The sequence below is a fragment of the Octopus bimaculoides genome, chromosome 7 (genome assembly GCF_046866305.1).
Source record: "Octopus bimaculoides isolate indiv1 chromosome 7, ASM4686630v1, whole genome shotgun sequence".
NCBI lineage: Eukaryota > Metazoa > Mollusca > Cephalopoda > Octopoda > Octopodidae > Octopus > Octopus bimaculoides.
The window spans coordinates 26,477,647-26,500,146 of NC_142934.1; the positions used below are offsets into that span (position 1 = coordinate 26,477,647).

At 37.6% G+C, this 22,500-nt stretch overlaps 1 protein-coding gene across 8 annotated transcripts in view; it reads right to left on the reverse strand.

The window, feature by feature from the left end:
* Window positions 1–22,500, reverse strand: part of LOC106867396 (uncharacterized) — a 214,674-nt gene that overhangs the window by 49,731 nt on the left and 142,443 nt on the right. For all 8 annotated transcript variants that reach the window (XM_089355047.1, XM_089355046.1, XM_089355040.1 and 5 more), the window contains one exon: window positions 1–20,594. This exon is cut by the window's left edge and continues 105 nt beyond it. In XM_089355047.1, the coding sequence (XP_089211173.1) occupies window positions 1–20,517 (20,517 nt within the window). In that variant the 5' untranslated portion in view covers window positions 20,518–20,594. The remainder of the gene's footprint in view (window positions 20,595–22,500) is intronic.

A 22,500-nucleotide genomic window follows, 5' to 3' on the forward strand; every position in this document is an offset into this window, starting at 1 on the left:
GTTTTCACTACCGTCAGTTCGAAGCAATTTCCTTTCGATATCCTCTGGGGTCTGTGACAATATTTTGGGGTGTGTGACACTTGTATTGTCAATGCTCTCAACAATGTTACTCTTCTGCGTTTCGGTGTATTTGGTTTCTGGTTCTGTCTCTTGTTTCTTATCCAGTGGTACATCCCTGTCCTTAGTGGAAATTGAAACATCATCCTTTTTATTCTGCTTACGCTCTCTGTTGTCCTTTTGAGTCAAAACCTTTATGAAACTTTCCATTTCCTCATCCTCAGGACTTTGCATATGTGAAAATAGCCAAGGTTTCAGCTGCTCATTTCTCATTCCGGCAGTTCTTGTTTTCTTTGGTTTGTCTAACACTGGCTCGATTTTCGGTTTTTCGGAATTCATAGAGGAACCGTTCACTGAAGTTCTTAAATCCTTTCGTCTTGGATCCTTTCGAATAGTTTTCTCGGGCGTTTGATCCTTTTTATCATCTTCAGCCTTTCTGATAGGTTCGGCTATTTTTGTGGGTTGAGAATCAAACTCAGATTGATTCTTTTGTTCTACTTTTCTCTGACCCTCTGTGCTCTGTTGGAACCTTCCATACTCTTCAACCTCCTTGTTTTTCACAGAAATATCACTGATGTTTTCTTTCGAAGAATCCAGATGTTTGGTGGTATGGAAGAACTTTTCTTCTTTTGGTTCCGGAAGTTTTCGACTTACGCTGTTGTTTTCTTTCAAAGGTTCCAGTGCTTTATAAGTTTCACTCTTCTTTTCTACGAGTGTTTCTGGAACGTTGGAGGTTTCTTTAATATTTTCATTAACTGTTTGCGAAAGTTTCGTGTCTCCACTGATCTTTTCTCTTGCTGTTTCCGAAAGTTTGAAGGTTTCATCGATTTGTTCTCTCAAAGGTTTCAATAATTTGGAGGAATCGCAAATATCTTCTTTCCTTGGTTCTAAAATCTTGGACTTTTCACTGATTTGTTCTTTGGTTGTTTCAGAAAGCTTGGAAGTACCAAAATTCTTCTCTTTACTTGGTTCAGGAAGTGTAGCAGTATTATGGACTTTCGTTGGTTCCGGAAGTTTGGAGCGACCAAAGCTATTTTCTTTATGCGATTCCGGAAGTAAAGCAGTATCGTGGACTTTTGTTGATTCCGAATGTTTAGAACCATCAAAACTCTTTTCTTTACTCGGTTCCTTAGCTGTGACAGTATCGCAGACTTTCGTTGGTTCCTGATCTTTTGTTACATTGCATATTTTTTCAGTCAATGGTTCTGAAGTGTCTGATGTCTTTTTCCGAGTCTTGGTGTCCTTTTGCTTTGCTTTGCGACTTCTACCTTTATCAAGAAGAAGCATACTACCCCATTTTTCCATCACAGTCTCGACATTATCGTCTTTATATTCTTCTTTGCTCTTGACGTATGGTTTTTGCGGTGGCAAGTGTTTATCAGTAGCAACATCAACTGGTTTAGTCTCATCATAAATTGCACCTTCAACCTCAATTTCGATGTTCAATAACGGTTCTTTTTCACATTCTTTAACGAGACTATCGGAAGGTGCAGGAACAGTATCGTTCGTAGGAATATCCAAACTGTGTACTTGAGACTCCTCCTGTAAATTGTTAGTTTCTGGCAAGCTCTGTTCTTCATCTAATTCTCGTATCGGTGATAAGTCTGTCATCAGAATCCTACGAATCTCCATTTCCGTATGTTTTTTGGACCTTTTCGCATTTTCTAAATTGTTTGCGGTATCTTTGGCATTTGTGAAGTTATTATCGAACTCTTCTTTGTCGGGAGGAGGCATAGAAAACACATCTGTCTCTTGATGGTACCTCGAAGATGTGTCTAATGTCTCTCCATAGATATTAGACATAGGTTCAGCTTCAGGTTTTGTTTCTGTCTTAAGTGAAGATATAGTGTCAGCTTTATTATAGTCTCTTGGAGAGTCACGTGACAAGTCCTCATTATAACTGACGGAAGACGTTTCAGAATCCTTGTGTTTCTGAGATACAGTTACTGTGTCATTAAACTCTGTTTGTTTCTGTTGATATCTGTGTGTCTCATCTACACTGTCATCTACACAACTCTTATCTGTCTTGTCCCATTCATTTGTTATCTGTAGAATGTCTTCGTATGGCGGTTTACCGATTAAGCTCTCTGTTGGGACCCTATCACAAACATCCTTGTCTTTCTGATTTCGCCAGATTTCAAGTTCTTCTTCTTGACGAAGCCTCATTTTACGGAATCCTTGCAAAAGTTTTCTAGTGTTTGCAATTAGACTATCCACCTCATCATCTTCATCACAACCATCTGAATAAGTATCTGACACTTTATTTGTATCTTCGACGTTTCTTTCAGTCCTAGTATAGTTTTCTGACGAATCCATGGTGTCAGACCCAAAGCTGTCCTTTTTAGAATATTGATAGAACTCTTTTGAATCAGACGTTTTCAAATCGTCATTAGTTTCTTTAGACGACGTTATGGTCTTATAGTTACCAACATCATTTTCGAACGCAACTGGACTCGTTTTTTCTAACAAGTTATCTTGCTGGGACATTTCAAAAGTGTCGTTTGATGTTTTATACTCATTTGGTGTTCCTAAATTTATCTCTCCACTAATGTCAGACGACAAATGTTCCGTCACAGAAACAGTTGATTCTTCTTCAGTGTTATCTGTAGTGGTTTCTTCGCCCATATCTTCGGAAGACCATCGCTTACTGTCACTAATTTTATTATAATCTGTAGAATACTTCAAATTATTCTCTGCTTCTTCACTTTGAATTTCTGTCTCAATAGCATCGTCATTTAATATGTATTTCTCCTCACAAACATCGTCTACTTCATTAAATTTATAATCCAGAGTAAATTCAACGTTGGTTTCGGAACCATCAAATAAAATGGCGTCTTGCACTTCGGATTTGTCGTCTGCATCGACTGATAATTCTGACTGTTTATCATCGATGTAAAACACGACATTTACTTCATTGTCATTTTCTTCGTCTCCAGCATTTTCTAATTCCGTAGATATGGTGAAGAAAAATTCTCCCGACTGTTCAGATTCATCTTTAATATCAATATTCGAATCAGTAACAATATTTTCATTTGCATCCAGAAAAACATCCATATCATCATTTTCATCGTTCCCTTTGGAACTGATAGCAGGGAGAACAACAACATCATCGTTAAGATCTTTCTGACGAGATTCAAGGGCAATGGTTTCGCAAGAATCTTCAAAAATCATCTCATCTGAGCCATCTTTATCATGGCTTTCTTTATCAAATGAAATAGATGGATAGTTTTCTTCACTCGATATATCAATAGAACTGGTAATGTCTTTAATTAGTTCTGATGCTTCAGGAAGATTTGCCTTATTGGAAAACTTATCGTCAAGTTTTTCATTTTCGGATACGAAAATGTCGATGCTGGGGCCTGACTTTAAATCAACATTTTCGTTCAGGCTGGATGATTGCTTGCTATTCTGGACCGCGTTTTCTGATAGAATCTCATCAGGAATGTGTGAGGTGAATGGAACATCTGTTTTGCTTGTTACTTCTGTTTTTGTTACATCAGCCAAAATCTCTTTGGTTTTCAATGATTCTATAACCGTAGATATAATGTTGTCGCTAAGGCTACGTTCTTGCAATGTCTGCTTAATATTATGAATAATATCTTGCAAAACATCTGTGTTTTCGGAAGACGATTGTGGTTCAGTATTTGCGGCAAGTTTAGAAATTTTATCTTGTGATGTGACCTTTTCACTGTTATCAACAATTTTACTAGTTCTTTCATATTTGCTGTCAATGTCAGTTTTGCTCTCTGCAGCATTTTGTTGGGTGTAAATTTTCGACTTTGTCTTTGCACGTCGTATTTTGTTACTTCGAGTATCTTCGGTGGAGCTAGTGCATTCAAATGACTTGTCATCTAAAGTGACGGACTTAGGTTCTTTAATCGACTCCATTTTGACAGCCTTTTCATTATCTAACTTCGACTCGTGTTCATTATGGTCCACAGTTCTTTCCTTTGATAAAGCTTTTGTCGATGGAATCTCGGTGGTGCTCTGTGTCTCGTCTATATTTCGGTCACCATCAAAGCTTTTGATAAATTTCTTATTTTTACCTTCTGACTGTGACTGACGAACAAGATTTTTATTTTCCTTCAAACCTTTAACGACTAATTCCTCAGACGGAAGTGAATTACTCGATTTGTCGCCCGAACGTTCTACGATTTCTTCACTGTCATCATCATCTTCAGCTTCATCCTCATCAGCATAATCTTCCTCTTCGTCAGCATCCCTGAACTGATCAAAAATGAATGCCTTATTGAGTGGAACTTTCGGAGATTCTTCATCCGTTTCTTCACTATCAGTGCCGACAATATTTTCTGGCAAACCAATATTAAAACCCTCAACTTTGATTGATTTGATTTCATTCTTGGGTTCTGGGCGCCTATTTTCAGTATTTTCATTTTCCTTTATTTGGGCTAACTTGGCATCCTGAATATCATCATTAGCAACAGGCTCCTGACTGTCCTTTACCTGCACTAACTCAGCATCCCGATTATCTTCGTTAGCAATATGTTTTGTAGAAGTATCTACATCACTTAATGGCTGTTCTTTTTCCGATACATCCCCTTCTTTAGCAGTTACTTGTTGCTGTGATACATCTTTGTTGGTGATGTTAGTTTGATCTTCACTTTTATCTACCTTATCGGAGAGTGTTTGTTCTGTTTGGGAATTAGATTCGCAAGAGTCTTCTTGGACATCGTAGCTGGATTTTAACTTTTCATTACTAGTGTCGTCTGAGAAAATATTGATTTCATTTACGCCCAATTTAATATCTTCTTTCCCTTTTACCCCCAGATTATTATCTTCTTCCTGTTTTACTCCTACCTTATTATTTTCTTCCTGTTTTACTCCCAGATTATTCTTTTCATCCTGTTTTACTCCTACCTTATTTTCTTCTTCCTCGTTTACTTCAAGTTTATTATTTTCTTCATGCAATATTTTTTGAGTCTCATCTACCTCGAGATGATCTTTAACAGTTCCAGCTGGTTTTTCTCTGGAAGTTTCCACCGAAGACTCATTATCAGATGTTTTGTCTGTATCACTATCTTCTACATCATCATATTGTCCAGGTTCCTTTGGATCCAAAACTGTAGGTTGTCTCAAACCTTCCTGTTTTTCAAGACTCGAATCCTTCACAGAGTTTTGATCCCTGTTAAGATCTGAAGAACTTTCAAGAGCCTTTGAAAGCTTTTCTGAATTCTCCAGTTTCCGAGACTCTTTGGTATCTACTTTAGAGACATCTTCGGTACTTTCAGTAACAGACAAAGGTTTTTGAATGCTTAATTCTTCGGAACTAGACTGACTTTTATCTTCAGAAATTTTATCGCTAATTCTTTCTTCATCAGATTTCTGTAAACTAACGCCAGGTTTACATTCGGTGTTTTCCAGAGCGTCTGGCATTCCTTGTTTCTGGTTTGATAATTCTTTCGAATCAATACTATCTTTACGATCGACCTCAGACGAAACAGTCTTCAGTTCTTTAGAACTGTCTTCCGATTCAATAATCTCTTTTGAAGATTTTAAGTCATCGGCATTCTTTTCTATAGTCGTCTGTTTGTCCCCACTCTCAGGTATATCAGCTGTTTTTTCATTATCGATAACTTTTTCCTCACCTGTATTGATTATTTCCACTTTACTCTTTTCGTTTACGTCTTCCTTACCTTTATCGCTTACTTTTCCTTCGATTATATCGATTCCAACAGTTCCTTCTGTTTGGGCAACCTTAACTTCAGTATTTTTGGTTTTGTCTCCTTGGTCTTCTGTTGTCATCGGACAAGGTTCGGCAACACTTTTCGTTTCGGTTTCAACAGTAACATTTTCATTTTTAGCGGCAGATTCGGACGAATCTTTACTTTTAGATAGTTTACTGTCTTTCTTTTCAACTGGTGCCACCTTTTTGACACTGTCTTTAGCTGGTAACAGACCATATCTTCGTTTCATAGAATCAAAGTCAATTCCAGGTGCATTGGCAGCGCCAAATTTCTTCTGAAAATTTTCTAAATTGCCAAGTTTTTTCGGTGCCGGTTTACTGGTAAGACTGCTTCTCCTTTTTACAGGATCGACTTTTACTTCCTCTTGCAAAAAACTTCCACTTAACCTCCGTTTCATGGCATCAACAGTACTCTCCTTCGGCTTCTTTCGTTCCTCTTCCAGCATCTCCGATATTCTCTTTAGCCTCTCTTTAGCCTTCTCTTCGGCGGTTAATTCTTTTTTAACTTCCGGTTCTGGTTTCTTTTCTTCCACCACTGGGGCCTCATTTGTTTCTGTAGGACATATAGTGATGTCATAAGAATTCGGTTTATCACTATCAGCCACTTCATTGATTGTAAAAGTAAAACTGTTAGAGTCCTCATTATCACCTTCTACTTTATTTGCACTGCTATCGGCTGTTTTTACGTCACCGTCTGTAGTTGTTTCAGATTTTGTTCCAGAGCTATCGCTGATTGCAGATACGGTTTGATCTTCGGTAATATCACTATTGATTACAAACGTAAAACTATCTGATTCATCACATTCTACGTCATCAATACTTGTAGAAATAACGAATGTACAAGAGGTCTCCCCACTTTCCTCTGGATCTTTTGACTCTACCTCCGTCACACTATTGATCTTTGCCGCTGCAGTCTTTGGTAAAGGCACTGGGGGCTTTTGGGTTTTCTTTAAATTAATTTCAGTACCCATCTCCGAAGAAAGTTTATTCATTCGTGACTTCAAATCCATTTCTTCTTCATCATCTTCCGATTGTAATTTCGTTTTGTCTTTGGTAAATTTAGGCGGCGGTACCGGGGCTGATTTCTTCAGAGTTACTTGAGTTCCCATCTCGTTAGATAATTTATTTAACCGACTTTTTAAATCCATTGATTGTTCGTCTGAATCGTCCGTATTATTGATGTTATCAGAAACTTGCTCCAACCCGTCAATACTTTCAGAGCCTTTGTCGCCTTCAGTTAATTTATTTTCTTCCGCGTTAGTTGAATTATCACCCCTTTTCACCTTTGGTGCTGGACTTGGAGGGCTTTTCTTCCTCAAATTAATTTCAACTCCCATTTCTGCCGATAGCATACTCATTCTTCTTTTTAGATCCATTTGTGCATCATCAACTTCTTCAGTGCCAGAACTTGTTGGTTCGATTTTATTGTCCTGTTCCTTTATTTCTATATTTTCAATTAACTTCTCTTCCTCATTATGATCATCACTTACAGCTTCAGGTATTTCACCTGTCTTATCGTCTTTTGTTGCAAGTTTCGATGGTGGTGGCGGTGGAGTTTTCTTCTTAAAATTAAGTTTGAAACCCATTTCTGCTGGCAACATACTTAATCTACTTTTGATATCTTTAATTTCTTCAGAATCATTAGTTTCAGATTCATCATCATAAGAATTAATTTGTTCGGTGCTATTTGGTTCACCACTAAGTTTAGATTTTGGCGGTAACTTTGGCGGTTTCTTTTTAAAATTTAATTTCTCACCCATTTCTGGCGGCAACATGTTAAATCTGCTCGAAAGATCTTTGAACTGTTCCTCTATAGATTCGTCAGTTTCAGATGATTCGTTTACACTTTCAGCCGTTTTAACACCACTTCTTGGTAAAGGAACTGGTTTTTTACTTTTACTTTCTACTGAAGTTTGTCCATCTTCCGGATAATCATTCATTGATTCCGTTTCTATTGAATCTTTGATTTCTTCAGATGATTCTGATTCCTTGTTAGAATCCTTTGCTTCTGACTTGGAAGTTGTTCTTGGTAGTGGAACTGGTGGCTTTCTTTTAATTTTAGGTTCAAGATCCTCTTCTGGTGTTACAATATCTGAGGACCCAGAAGATGTCACAATAAATTCTGCGTCAACATCAGAGTCTACTGACTGAGGTCTTGCATCGTCTTCATTTTTGAGAATATCTGATTCCGGCAACGAGTCACCGGACAAATCTTCATCTGTAACGACTGTGATAACAGAGACCATGTTTTCGATGCAGCCATCTTCTAAGTTATCAATCTTAGAAATAACTGGCGACAGTTTAAGCTCTGTTTCCCCATCTTCAGTGGTTATAAATTCTTTTGACTCTTCAATTTTATTGTTAAGATTTGTAGAAATTTCTTCATGAAATGTGTTTTTCTGGTCTTCCTCATTGAAGGCTTTTTCACCGCTATCTTCAATATTTATCTCCTCTGATATTTTTTGAGGAGAAAACAGAGGCATTTCTTCTAAATCTGCAGCAATGATTCCTGAACTTTCTGCAGAATCTGGTTCACTTATTTCACTGTTTGATTCTTCTACAGATTTTGAAGATTCTGAGCTACTTTCTCGATCGGTTGTGTCTTCACTGCTGGCATGATCTTCATCTTCCGACACCTGTATTATTTCATCACAAGGAATAATTCTATCTTTCCCTTTAGAACTAACAATATCCCCGATGTGTTTCATTTCACCGGATTCCTCTTTTGAAGATTCGATCTCAATGTCTTTATTTGCATTGTTTATATCTTCTTTCTTATCTTCCATAGACGTCGGCTGAATTGATATTTGTTCTTCCAAATATGTATCAGTTTTATCACTTCTGTCGTTCTTGTCAAAATATTCAACCTCGGAGTCTTTGGAATCCTTATTTTCTGGTGTATCCCGTTCATTGATTCCTTTCGTGACTTCTACAGAAACATTATCCTCATCGTGACACACACTGTCCTTTTTGCCATCCAATTGCTGCCTGTTGTCATTGGCTTCACTTGTGATTATACATTCCTTATTCTTGTCACATGTTTCAGGTTCTTCACTCGAAGAAAAGCCAAACATTCTCTTTAGAGCATCAACAGCATAAAGAACACCACTTTTGGTGGGTGTGGCTTGAGTTTTCTCCTCTTCTTCGTAACTTTCGATCGTCGTATGAGGTATACCTTTTTCGACTAAATCAGACGACACGTTGTTTGCTTGTGTCAATGCAACAACTTCATCTTTAGTATCATCAGTCGTTGAAATACCGGGAGAAATTTCTTTCGATTCATGAACAATGGATTGTACTAATATTTCGTCATTGTTTAAGTTTGCGTTTTCAGAAACTGCACTCTCCAACAGTTCTTCAGATCTATTCTCAGTAGGAACGGTCATTTCAGCTTCACTATCTGAAGCTAACAAAGCAATTTCTCTGTTGTTTTCGACTTTCTCAGGAAAACTAATTTCCTTAACATCATCCTCCATGTTTGTAGTTATCTTATGTTCTGTTGGTTTTTCATAGCTTATTTTCTCATTTCCGCTCGAAGCACTAGTATCTGCTAACGACATATCTTCACAGCTTTCACGCTGAGGAGGTACATATTTGTTTTGTCCAGTGTTCAAGATATTTGTTGAATCTGAGGTATCTATAGTCTCTTCAATTTCATTGGATTGAAGATCTGTTCCATTGATTTTTGCTACTGTTGGTGTGGCTGATGTTTTTGTTGCTACTGTTGTTGTTGCTGTTGTAGCTGTTGCTTCTTTACTGATGCTTGTGATATCGTTATCTTTAGCCTTTTCCTGCTTCGCTAGAGCTATATCAGTAATATCTAAACCAGTACTGTCATGTTTACTGTCACGCTGTGATAACATAGTTTCTCTATCGTCTGTATCATTGTTGTTAGTACTTTGCTCCTTTAAGCTGTCGTTTTCCGAAGTAGATGACGCCACGGAAATGTCCGGTAACGAACTACTTGCTGTTTCCGTTACTTGTTTTGCTATGTCTATATCTTTAGTGACATCAACAGTAGCAGCGGTAATACTCTCTTGAGTGTCGCTCAGAGTGGCATCTTTATCTAAACAGGGACTTTTCAATTCTTTCAGTGACTGAGTTGAAGAAGGAGGTGTCACCGATTCTAAATCCTGCGTTTTAACTGAACTCTCGTTAGGCTTGAGATTATCGTTCTGTTCACACAATTCGGCTGGGAGTTCATTTGGACTTTCACGTGGTGATATGTCCACACTGTCGTAAAACTCCTCCTCTTCCTCCTCCTCATTACGATCCTTAAGTGACAACTGCTGTTGATCATGTTTATCTCTCTTATCCATAGTTATCTCCTCCTTGTTATTTCTCTCTTTATCCCCCATAACTTCTGATTCATTTTCCAAATTTACAAGTTCGTTTTCACTAATTTTCTCCCGTTCCCTGTCTACTTTACCTTCAGCTTCTTCCCTAGCCTCATTTTCATTCTTCATTTCTTTCATGATATACGCCTGTTTCTCCTTTACGTCAGCGACCGATGATATCCTTTTAATTTTGTCTTCTAGCTGTACTTTCTTCTCGTCACGAACGATTAACACTTCTTCGGTTTTTTCTTCATTTCTTAGTTCTTCCTTCTTTTCTTCAAAGACCTGCTTTTCTTCTTTTTCATTTTTCTCCTTCTTTCTTTCAACCACAGAAATCTCTTTACTTTTTATTTCTTTCATTTTATTTTCTTCATTTCCTTCGATGACTTCAACTTTCTTCAATTCTTTACCTTTATCGACCAAAACTTCTTTAGATTTTTCTTCTATTATACCTTTCTCTCTCTTTCTTTCTACAACTGACAGCACCTCAGCTTTCTCTTCTTTCCTTTCCTTTCCCTCCTTTCCATCCACGACCAGTACTTCTTCAGTTTGTCTTTCCTGAAAGTCCTTCTCATTCGTTCTCTCAAATATCGATGCCATTTTCCTCAATTCCCCTTCCTTAATTGTCTTCTCTTTATTTTCGACAAAGACAGGAGTTTCTTCTGTTTTTGTAGATTCTTCCATCTTCACGACCGACATCTCTTCTATTTTTTCTTCCCTATTTTCGAGATTTACTCCATCTATATTTTCTACTCCTTCATTCTTTCTTTCTTTCCTCTTTGTATCTTCTACAATGTCAGTTGTTCTGATTTCTTTCTCTTCAATCTTCGTTTCTTCATTTTTCTTCCTATTTTCCTCCATTATTTCTGCCTCAACTTTTCCTTCTTTTTTCATTTTCTCCTTCAACTTTCTCTCTATCTTTTCTTGCCTTTCCTTCTCTTTTTTCATTAGCTTTTCTCTTTTCTCCATTTCTTTCTTCTCTTTCTTTTCCTGCTTTTCTTTTTCTTTCTTTTCTTTCTTTTCTCGTTTCTCTTTTTCTTTCATTTCTTTCTTTTCTCTTTTTACTTTTTCTTCTCTTTCTTTTTTCTCTTTTTTTCCTTCAATTATTTCCGCTTTACTTAGTTCGTTATCAGCTCCGACAATTTCTACAGTCAATTTGGCATCGTTATCTTTATTCGTTTTTAATTCTTTATCATCAATCTCATTAACAGTGCCATCTTTGTCACATGTCAATTTTTCCTTGACAACTGCCCGACAACTTGTTGTTTCCAGTGATTCATTGCTATCTTCATTTGCCAATTTCTCCTTATATTTAGATGTTTCAATATCATCTGAACCTATTTGATCATTTAACGTTTCCTTATCTTTTTCAGATTCATTAAAATCATTCACATTTGTCGGTGATAGGTAGCTTGAATTGTTTGAAGTCTTATCTGTAGTTATTTTCGAATCAACCCCTCGTTGTTCACTTTCAAGGCAAAGAGACATACTTTTGTCATTAACTTTACCAGTAAGTTCTTTAGAATCTTTTACGCTGTGTTCTTCTAATTCGTTTGATGTCCGTTGTGACTGTTGTGACTCTACAGGCGAGTAATTTTTGTCAGATTTTTCCTCAGATATTACTTGGCTTTTGTCACCAGTGAAACTCTTGGAGTCATCTTTTCGACTGGCAACTGAAGAAGATTGAGAGTCAAGTTTCTGTTGACTTTTTATAGATTCCAATAGAGTTTCAGTAATCTTTTGACAGAGCACGTGTTCAGGTTCTAGTGAAGCGTTTGCAAGAACTTCTTTGACAATATCTACAGGTTCAGTTAAATCATGGATCGGATCTTCAGATATCGTATTCACAAGTTTCACAAAGCTTATGATTTCGTCTATTGATGCAACATCAAACGTCTCAATCGGAATACCCTCTATTCTAGAATGTTCCACGGCAGTGATCTCTATGATGTTTTCTTCGTGGTCTATGTCCTCCAAGTCCACCAAATCTGTACAATATTCTACTTTATTGTCACCTGAGTAGCTCAGACAATCAATCAAATTTCTTTCCAAGTCCTTGAAATGAGCTCTCGTCACCGCCGTAACAATTTTACTGACTTCTTCATATTGTAGAGGCTCTGTAGATTCTGTGGAATATAGTTCTTGTGCAGATTTTAATGTTTCTTCAGCATCTTTGGTCTCGTCGGAAATATCTCTTTTCTCCTCACGCACTGTATCTGCTTGTTCTATTGATACACTAAGCTCCATGCCACCGCCAACATGTATAACCTCATAATCTATAATTTCTGTTAATTTTGCTAATCTCTCGTTTTGGTCGGTTATTGATTCCTTTGGTGTTTCTAACGTGTTTGCTTCCAGAACGCATACAGAATCTTGGAGGACTTCTGGTTCATTGTTTACATCAATAAACATTTCAGTTGAATGTTTACAACAAATATCATCGGGACAAACCGAGATCTCCTTAAACTCGTTCTCTAGAACCTCTGTTGGTGTCGTCCGAATATCTTCCAGTAGATCACTCAAAGATGTCGTCAAGTCCTCCATTAGATCGTTGCAATGTAAGTTTACAGGATCAGTAAGACTTTCTCCAACATTTATTTGTACAATTTCATGAGATTCGATGGAGACATCAGCTACGTTATCATAGACAATTTCCATCGATATTTCCGTGTTTTCTACATACTGAGTATTTAGAACCTCCAACGGTTCTGTTATACCCTCCACCGCGTATTTACAAAGATCTTCAATAATTCGAGCTTCCTTCTTCTCAATTCGAACTTCAGATTCAGAATCCTCCTTTTTTTGTTCAACTTTCAGCTTGTCAATATCTGCTTCTGCACAACTTTCTCCCTCTCTATTCGAGAAACCCCTGTCATTCTGTTCATTTCCATCTAATTCAACATCTTTCGTCACTGCCTCCTTTGAGGTTTTAACTTCAGTATATTCGGCCGATTTTGATGAAGAGATGAAACTGACTTCTTTATTTTCTGACAAGCTGTTTTCTTTGAACTCTTTACTTATTGACTCTTCGTCTTTGACAGAGTCTATTTTAACAGCATCTTTTCCTTCATGTCTTACTTCAGCGACAGTCCCGTTTGACACAGTCTCATACACTCTTACCTGATCAAGCTCTTTCTCACTAACACCAACAGTACTTTGCTTAATTTTCTGGCAAGATGTATTTTCGAAATTTTCATTTTGTATTCTCGAAATCCCCCAGTTTTCTTTCAAATTGGTATCGGTTCCCAGTTTCGTTTCTTCGGTGATATCTTTGGCATAATTCTGATCTTTGACGTTCAAATTTCCGATTTCTAGTTCCTTCTCATTGATTTCTGGACAAGCAGAAATGAAATCTTTTCTTTCGTTCGCTGTGTCGTTTGTTTGGTCGTGTGTTTCTTTAAAATTTGATTCACCTAATCCCTCACGCGTTTCTCCCTTTATTTCACTTCCAGAATGTGGCAAATTGAACTGTTTGTCTTCTTTGCTTTCGTTATGAATCGACCCGATTCTACTGGAAAGATATGACGCTTTCTGGATTTCTGATATTTCTACACCAGCCGTCATATTTCTACTCCTCGACTTTTTAGACTCTTCAGTTTTAAAAGGTGTAGCTCCTTTCTCTTTTTTGACGGATGCCATCACCTCGTTGTCGGCCTGATGTCTTTCGAAGAATTTTAACCCATCCGTTTCTTTATTCGAACTTTCGATAAGGATAATATCTGATGGAGCGTTATTTGATTCCTCAGTGCAAATGGCCTCTCCATTCTTCTCTTTTGTTAATAAAGAGTTTTCTGACTTTATTTTACTCCTAGTTTCACTGATTATTGCAGAACTGCTTTCGATATTTTTGCTAGTTTTCATCTTTGACTTGTGTTTAGATTTCTTCTCCTTGTAGTTGCTTTTCGTATCCAAAACACGTTCATTATCTTTTGTATCTTCTGGATGTTTGCTGACGTCAGGTTTCAAGTCAAACGAAACCCTTTTTTTCACATTAACAGCTACAGACCTAGAAAGCTTTGTTTTATCAACATTACCAGACGATGATGAATCGTCCGATGATGATGTGATGTCACATTTAATCTTATCTCGCCCTTTAATCACCATAATTTTGTTTTCCTTATCACTCAGTACAGTAGAATCATCTTTTATGCTATTCTTATTCATAATTTGCTCATTGTTTACAGACGGAGAAATCTGGCCTGTTATCTTTTTAACATTATCATCCTTAACCGGAAGTGGCTTAATCTTTCTATCGCAAATTCCTTCAAAACTTCTGCTATCGCTAGCAAGTTTCTTTTCAACCACATTAGACTGACTTAACAGAAGAGATTGCTCTTTTAAAGAATTATCTGATGTTGTGTCTTTCTTGTAGTCTCTTTCGTTGTCCAAATCTACTTTACGGTTAACTTTACTCGTAGACTTGGCCAAACTGTTGGAACCGTCACTTTCAGAAGATTCTACCGCACTTCTTTTAGGTCTTTCAGACGATGTCTTACCTGGAATATCGGCACCGCTGGATTTAGCAGAGTTATCCTCGCTACTAAAGTTTTCATTATTCCGTGATGTTTTATTTATATTATTTTTCTTCTTATTTCTTTTCTGTTCTGATTTGCGATTCTGTTTCGGCCGGGATTTTTCTTCAGTTTTCCCGTCTTTGTCACCTTTCACTTTATTTTGTTCCGAAACTATCTGATAAGAATCTTCCAGTTTATCTGTCTTGCTGCTTACATCTGCTTCCTTCATTTGGTCTGCCAAAAGATCGATATCAACATGTTTTGAACTTTTACTGTATTTCCTGATTACTTTTGGCTTGTTTGGCTCCGTGTATTTGTTTTCTTTCTCCTCTTTGCATTCAATACTTTCACTTTTGCTCCGGGAAATCTCAATGACTTTAATATTTTCGCTGCTATTGCTATTTTTGGCATCATTCGTTTTAGTTAAAATTCCATCGCTGCTTTTATGATTGGAAGCTCTAAGATCATACTCACTTGACTTATGTTTACTGTCAACGAATTCAGAAACAATTTGTTCAATATTTACGTCGTCTGGTTTCTGTTTTTGACCAAATTCAGTGAAAACTTCCTTGGACGTAACGCCAACATCGTCTGAAACTGTAGATCTTGCCTGAAGTATTTCAGATCTATGATGCTTTAAATCACTCATGTTATTTAAATTCTCCGCAGTTGAAGTTGGGCTTAAATTCACTTTACGATTATCAACTGCATCAATTTTGGTTTGGAGTTTAGATTCCTTATCAGTTTTGTGAGCAGTATTACTATCAAGTGATGTATCAAGGGCCTTTTCGGAACCCTTGAATTGTTTCTCGCTTAAATCTCTGTTCCCAATTTCAATATTGGCTTCTTGATCGATTTCAACTTGATTATCAAGACTCTCATTCTTAGCAGCAAAATCTGAATCGCTGTGAAGACGTTTGGACCAGCTTGTCCTGTCTTCCTTATTTGGAACATCTACACTATCTTTATTATCTATGATTCTTGTGATGTCAATCTTAGAATCATCACTGGATTTATTCTCAGAAACAAAGTTGAGCTTGAAATCTGAACTGGTGTCACCATCTTTAATTTTATCTTCCTCATTCAATACACGGCTATGTTCAAAGCTGAATTCTCGGTTGCTGACTTTACTATGGAATTGGTCGCTCTCTGTTTCACTGTTAGCCTCACTACTAGGGATGCTGTTGACGTCAGGGCTACTGGAATCTCCACTGAGTTCTGCGCAACTGGATTCACTGCTGAGTTCTGGACTGCACTCACTACTCAGTTCGGGACTGCACTCGCTGCTCAATTCGGGACTAGACTCAACGCTGTGTTCAGTACTTGTGTCATTACTTGTTGGCTCACTTAAGATAGTGAGATGTTCGTTTTTATCTATTATACTGGCCTGAGTACTGGATTCAGAACTGGTTTCACTTCTCACTTCAGTGCTGTACTCACTGCTGAGTTCAGGACTGGACTCACTGCTGGACTCAGGGCTAGATTCACTGCTATGTTTAGGGCTAACTTTTTTGCTGAATTTGTTGTCAACTCCACTATCAATCTTCGAGTGATCATGAAACTCTTTTTCCTTTAGCATGTCAGCTTTACTGCTGGTATGTCTATGGGGTTCATTGTCGAATTTATCTTTCGACTCATACGACGAACTATGTTTTGCTTTAAAACTTTTTTCTGCTGGTGCCCCTTCCATCTTTCTATGTAAGCTACTGGTCACAGACGTAGCGGCATCTTTACTGGTATTTTGATCCAAGTTGACAGCACTTGGAAGATTCAGCTTTTCACTAAGAAGTCGTAGAATCTCTTCCATGCTGACATAACCCAAATGTTTACCACTCGCATCGAAAATTTGAGTCATTTCACTCACAGACTTAGTGGGTTTTTCCTTCTGAATTGGTTCCCTATTTTCAGTAGCCCCAATACCAAGATTTGCTTCATTTTTATCTTCAGGCCTATCGAATTTTTGTGCAATATTTTCGCTTCCAGTAGATTTTGTTTTCTCAGGATGAGGAAGCTGGCTTTCGGCTATTTCCTTGTGTGAACGACCATCTGTATGTTCTGTGTAAGAATCAGTCTTCTCTTTAGAAGATTTTTTCCAAGACTTTTCGCTTTTTTCTCTTTTAGGATGTTTTGAAGAATATATGTTTTTAGTGTCATTTGCAGTCGATTCCAAATCTGATTTCCTGACTGTTGACAATAAGGCGGTTTCAGAATCAACTTTGATTTTGGAATTATCGTTAGTGATCCTTCTGGATTGATTTTCATCTGATTTAATAATGTTTTTGCTCTTATTTTCATCAATGTCGTCTTTCCTGACATTTTCTATCGATTGATCCCCAGGGCTTTGCTCACCAACATATTGGTTCTCAGTTTTGATGTCATCACTTCTCCGAGTGGGAACATCATTTATTATGGCCGCTTCTTCAACTTCTTTCTTTGGAATGTTCTCGCTGTTAGATCTTGAAATATATTTGATGGATTCTTCGGTTTGTCTGATTCCTCTGTATTTAGCGTTGGTAATACCGTCTGCACCGCTAAACATCCTAAGGGAATCTTTATTGTCTTTCAGTGGCTTAACACCAAAATCCTGTTTATCTCTTTCTGGAGGCGGTTCTTCAGCACTATCTCTCCCATGTTTGCTCACACAAACTCCTTTCTCCTCCCTAGTTGAGATTTGTGTCTTTTCTTCTATTTTTATGGGTTGTTTTCCAGCTTTGGTAATTTCTTTCTGGAATAATTCCAATGACTTGGTAATATTACCAGAAGGAACAGTTTTTCTTGTTGCTGATAACGAAGGGGAGGTTGACAAAACAGTCTTTCTGCTTGAACTACTGATTTCATTGAATTTACTTAATTCTTCAACAGCTTTCGATTGGTTTGTTGTTCTCTGTATTTGATTTACTCTATTTGATAAATCTAGTGTTGGCCTTTCGCCAAAACTGCTTCCGTCGATATTCTTCGATTTTTGCACAATAATATCGGATCTTCTTTTTATTTCTTCGACATCATCGGTTTTTGTGAGAACTTGGCTGTAATCTGTTCTCTTGATCCATTCGGCACCATTGTCTGTTATGTAAGGAGTCTTAAAAGCTTGAGTCGCCGGAGCAGATGAGTTTGGTACATTATGTAATCGATGTGGTGAAACATTGCTTTTGCTGAAACTTATTTCAGAACGACTCGAAATGGTGTCTTCCGATTGGCGATGGATTTTGTCCTGACTTAAATGCTCAAAAGAGGTTTTAATTTGTGTAGCTGAAGAATAACCAAAGGCGGCTTTATTTTCTCCGCTACTGTCTTCTTTTATTTGTCCAAGGGTGTCTGGAGCGAGTTCTACGCTGTCATAGAACTCCAAATCTGTGTTATCTCCATCAGAACTTGTGGTGGCCTTATCTGTCGGTTCTTCGATATCAAAGAACTCATTGTCATCATCGTCGTCATCATCATCATCGTAATTGCTTTCAGTACTATATTGAAACACAGTTTTTGCTTTATCCTCTTTAATGCTATGATCCTCTTCATTTGTTTTCCCACTCGTTTCTTTAGTGTGCCAAGATATTTTCTCCTCGTTTTTGGTTTCATTTCGGACTTGGGTAACCTGTGACAGAATGACGCTTTCGTTACCGAGATTTATCTTCTCTTTACTGATCTGGCTTTCAACACCAGTGGCAGCTGTTTCTGGAACAGGGCGTTGGTGCATAGAAACAGATTTTGGGGAAGCAGTTCTTTGGTTGTGTAAGAGATTGTATCCCAACTGATGACTTTCTGAATTTGAATGTTTGTTAAATTCTCGCTTAGACGTTGTCAACTTTACAGAATTTTCTCCTGGGATGTTATTTAATCGAGAGTTTTCAGTACCAGACTGTTTTGCCGAAGGATAGACTTGGTTATTGTTCCTTGCATGGGAGAGATCTTGTGTTCTGGGGTCTTTCCTTTCTAAGAAGTTTGCAATCGTTTTATGCTGTTGAGAATCCTTAAATTTGTCCGGTTCCGTATACGACGGAATGTTATCGTTCAAATGGTCGGTTTTCAGATCTTCGATGTTTGAAAAGCTGGAGTCGGACAACTGTCCTAATGGTGACATGCCAACTATACTGCTTGCTACTACAACAACCGACCTGTTCTTGCTGGCTTTTGGTCCAGACAAGATTGGAAGAAACATTCTACCGTGTTTCTCTTCCAAAGATTTCCGTTCTTGTGAAGTTTTGTAGGATGTATCCTCCCCTTCTGTGTTGCCTTTATTATTTTTGGTTGTGGATTTGAGCTGAGAAGACGAACTTTTATTAGATCTGTTGGGAAAGGAGAAACCAAACAACCCACGGTTGACTTTACTGGTGTTCTTTGATTTAGAAGCAGAAACGTCTTCCGAAGTGGAAGCTGTTTGATCAAGATGTGTTTTTTGCGACGATGCTGAGAGTTCTTGACTCTTCTTAGAATGCAAATTAATTCCCATAAATGGTAATGATGTTCTGTTTGTCGCTTTCGAGTCTTTATTAATTTTCTCTGATGTCAAGCTGCGTCTCATGCTATTATCTGTGTTTACAGTACGGTCTTCCACAGAAGCTGTTTGATCAATATGTGTTTTCTGCGAAGACACTGAGAATTCTTGGCTCTTTTTAGAATGCAAATTAATTCCCATAAATGGTAATGATGTTCTGTTGGTCACCTTCGAGTCTTTATTAATTTTCTCCGATGTTAAGCTGCGTCTCATATTACTATCTTCATGTATATTCGTATTTGCCAAAACTGTGCGATCTTGCACTGTTCTGTCCACGATGTCAGTTGAACTTCCGGGAGACACGCCTAGTTGATGCGAATATGTCTTCCGTTGATTTTGAGCAGACACCGAAGTAACATCTCCATCAGGTTTATCATAAGGAGTAGCATTAGCAAAGTGGCCTAAAGTACTTTTCTTATCTTGGAAACCCATACTTCTCACCCTACGCATACCGGCTTTATGTCTATCATTTCCATAATTTGACAACGTTGATGACGATACCATACTGAGTCGATCTTCACTGGGGCCAGTTTGTGACAGAGTTGCGTTGCTTCCGTAATTGTTTCGACTGACGCTGGACGTGTAAGAAAAATTGCTCATGCTGTCGCGATCAAATTCGGAATCAGTGCTACAGTATGTCCTGTTGCTTTCTTCATCAGTTTGCCGGATATCGTCTACACCGCTGTCTCTGTCTCGTTTTTCATGTTTGTGAAAAAGGGAATAAAGACCCTTTTTGATTCTTTTACCTAAACTTTTGATGTTTTTCTTCTTCTTTTTCTGTTCGTCTGTATGGGAATCTCCAGCATTTTGCGAGGATGCCGTACTAAGCACAGAACTTTCCATATCATCAATATGACCACTATCCGCAGCCGACCAAGAACCTTCGTCGCTACTGAGTGCATAGTCATGCATACTGGCACGACTGTTACTATTTGAACGAGGCGATCGAATAGCGAAAGGAGATCTTCGGTAATCTGTGTTTATAATTGTTCTTTCAAAGGTATTTCGACCATCACCATACACAGGAAAACTAGTTTCTTTAATCAAACTCTTGATTGTTTTCATGTCTGAATGTGATCGGGGCAATGAGCTATGATGTTCCGGATATGTACAAGTTTCTGTGACTTTGCGCCGCGGTAGCGAACCAAATATAGTCCCCTTTTGTTCGCTAGATTTAACTTCTTCGAGAAATCGCGATGTTCTGTTTCCAAATATGCCACTCCTTATTTTCTGTCTATAATTAGTTGGAGACTGGGTAGATGGTATTTTACTCTCATCTATTTTATCCCTCCTAGTTCGTGGGAAGGTGCCAATAAACGGTAATCTTATCATATCATCTCTGGTATTCTCCATGCTAGCTGTTCGACCGACCTCAATGCGACTAGGAGCCGCCCTACTTTCTGCCCTATCCATATTTTACCTTTAAGATTTCCTGCCGTCACCTGTTTCTTGTGCTTTAAAGGGACGACCCGAACGTCATTGTTCGTTGACTGAAGAAAGAAAAAAATATGAACATAAATTCAATGACCTTTGGAAGTGACGGGGGAAGAGAAAAAGTTAAATTTCATTTTGTTCGCTATTAAGTTTATTAATGTTGTTATTTTACTAAATATATGTGGTTAATATTTGTGAAGTGTGTACCTGAGTGTTTCTTCATTTGTACATTTTAAAAACATTTTGGTGTTGCTTCTGTATAATTAATTAGTTTTACTTTGATGCTGTTTGTTATCTAAATATTTCTTTTTTTTTATGCTGTTTTGTTATATACTAGTCTATTTTTTCATGTGAGGGTTGAAGCCTAAATTTCTGAGTGTTTCTGTTGGAATACTTGGTTGAAAACTAGTAACTACTTAAATAAGAAAAACAGATTGTACTTGCAGTTCTGTTGATTATATTCTACAATTCTTTTACCGTTTTTCAGTCACTGGACCCTAGCGATTCTGGGACGCCGCTTTCAAATACAGAAGCGATTATATCCATCCCAGTATTCGACTGGTGTACTTAACCGACCTCGGAATAAATTAAAGGAGAAGTCGATTTGATCAAGATTTTAAATTCAAAACGGAAAGGGACCTAACCAAATGCCATTGCTCGACGAACGACCCCTAGTGATAACTTTGACAGGCGCACACCACTGTCGTCAGTTTTGGGACAGTTCTCAGCAGGTGCTGCACAGATTGTTTGTTCATCAATTGTTTTACAAGATTTGCTTTGTAAAGAAAATCCTGGACGCATGCAATGGGGAAACTGTCTTTATATCTTCCCATGTTTGGCAGAACCAAATTACTTTGCAACTATCACTTGCAAGCGAGTGAGGACCTGGTGGCCTGTATCATGCTTTAGTTAATTGCTTTAGGTGCTCGTTTAGTCGCGAGTAGACATAGACCCCCACTCGCTCTCGGATATCTTCTCTTGACCCAACGGAATATCGAGGATGTGACAGCAGAATATCAAGTTACACCAGCAGTCTTCTGGAACTCATTTTTAGCTGAGGAAACTGGAACAACGAGAAATGAAGTGCCTTGCTCAAGAACACAACATGCCGTCCAGGTCAGGAATCAAAACCATGACCTTACGATCATGCACCGAACACACTAATCACTAAACCACGCGCATTCACTGAACCAAATACCGTATCCTATTTTATCCGATGCTTTACCGATTCTGCCATCTACCAATAATAAAAATACTTTTTAATAATAGATCAATAGCGGAACGGTATTTTAAGTGAAAGCGAAAGATTATACAGGGTGTTAGCAGAAAAACCTGGCATGTTTTGCATTGCCATTAGTGTGGTGCTAGTAAAGTTAGACAGAAAGTAACATTGTCTTTATGTTGCTAATGTTTACTGCATTTTTTTATCGTTAAAATCATGGTTTGAACTGGTGCACATTGTGCGTTTTATGTCGAAACGTTTGTCATCCTCTAAAACGTTCGAAATATTTTTTCCGCCTCATGTAATCGAAAGACACTGGATTTTAAAATTGACATCAGTTTTTAAAATAGATTTCAAACTGCAGATTTTCGACAAAAATGCATGAACACATAACCACGCTTCACATTTCATTTCACATGTCATTTCGAATAGCTATTAATATATAAGTCAAGAATTGAAACCAAAAGCCACAGATTTCAGCTTATGTTAGTTTTGTCCCTGCTTTTATTTTTCCTACTTTCAAAATATATATTTTTTATTTCTGCAAAATAAAACATAGATCGATTTATATTATATAAACACTATTGATAAAGATGGCAACGGATAAGGTGACTTGCATCTTGCACATACACACAAACACATATATACATACACACGCAAACATAAATACACAGTAATATATATATATATATATATATATATATATATATATATATATATATATATAGCCATAAAAACAG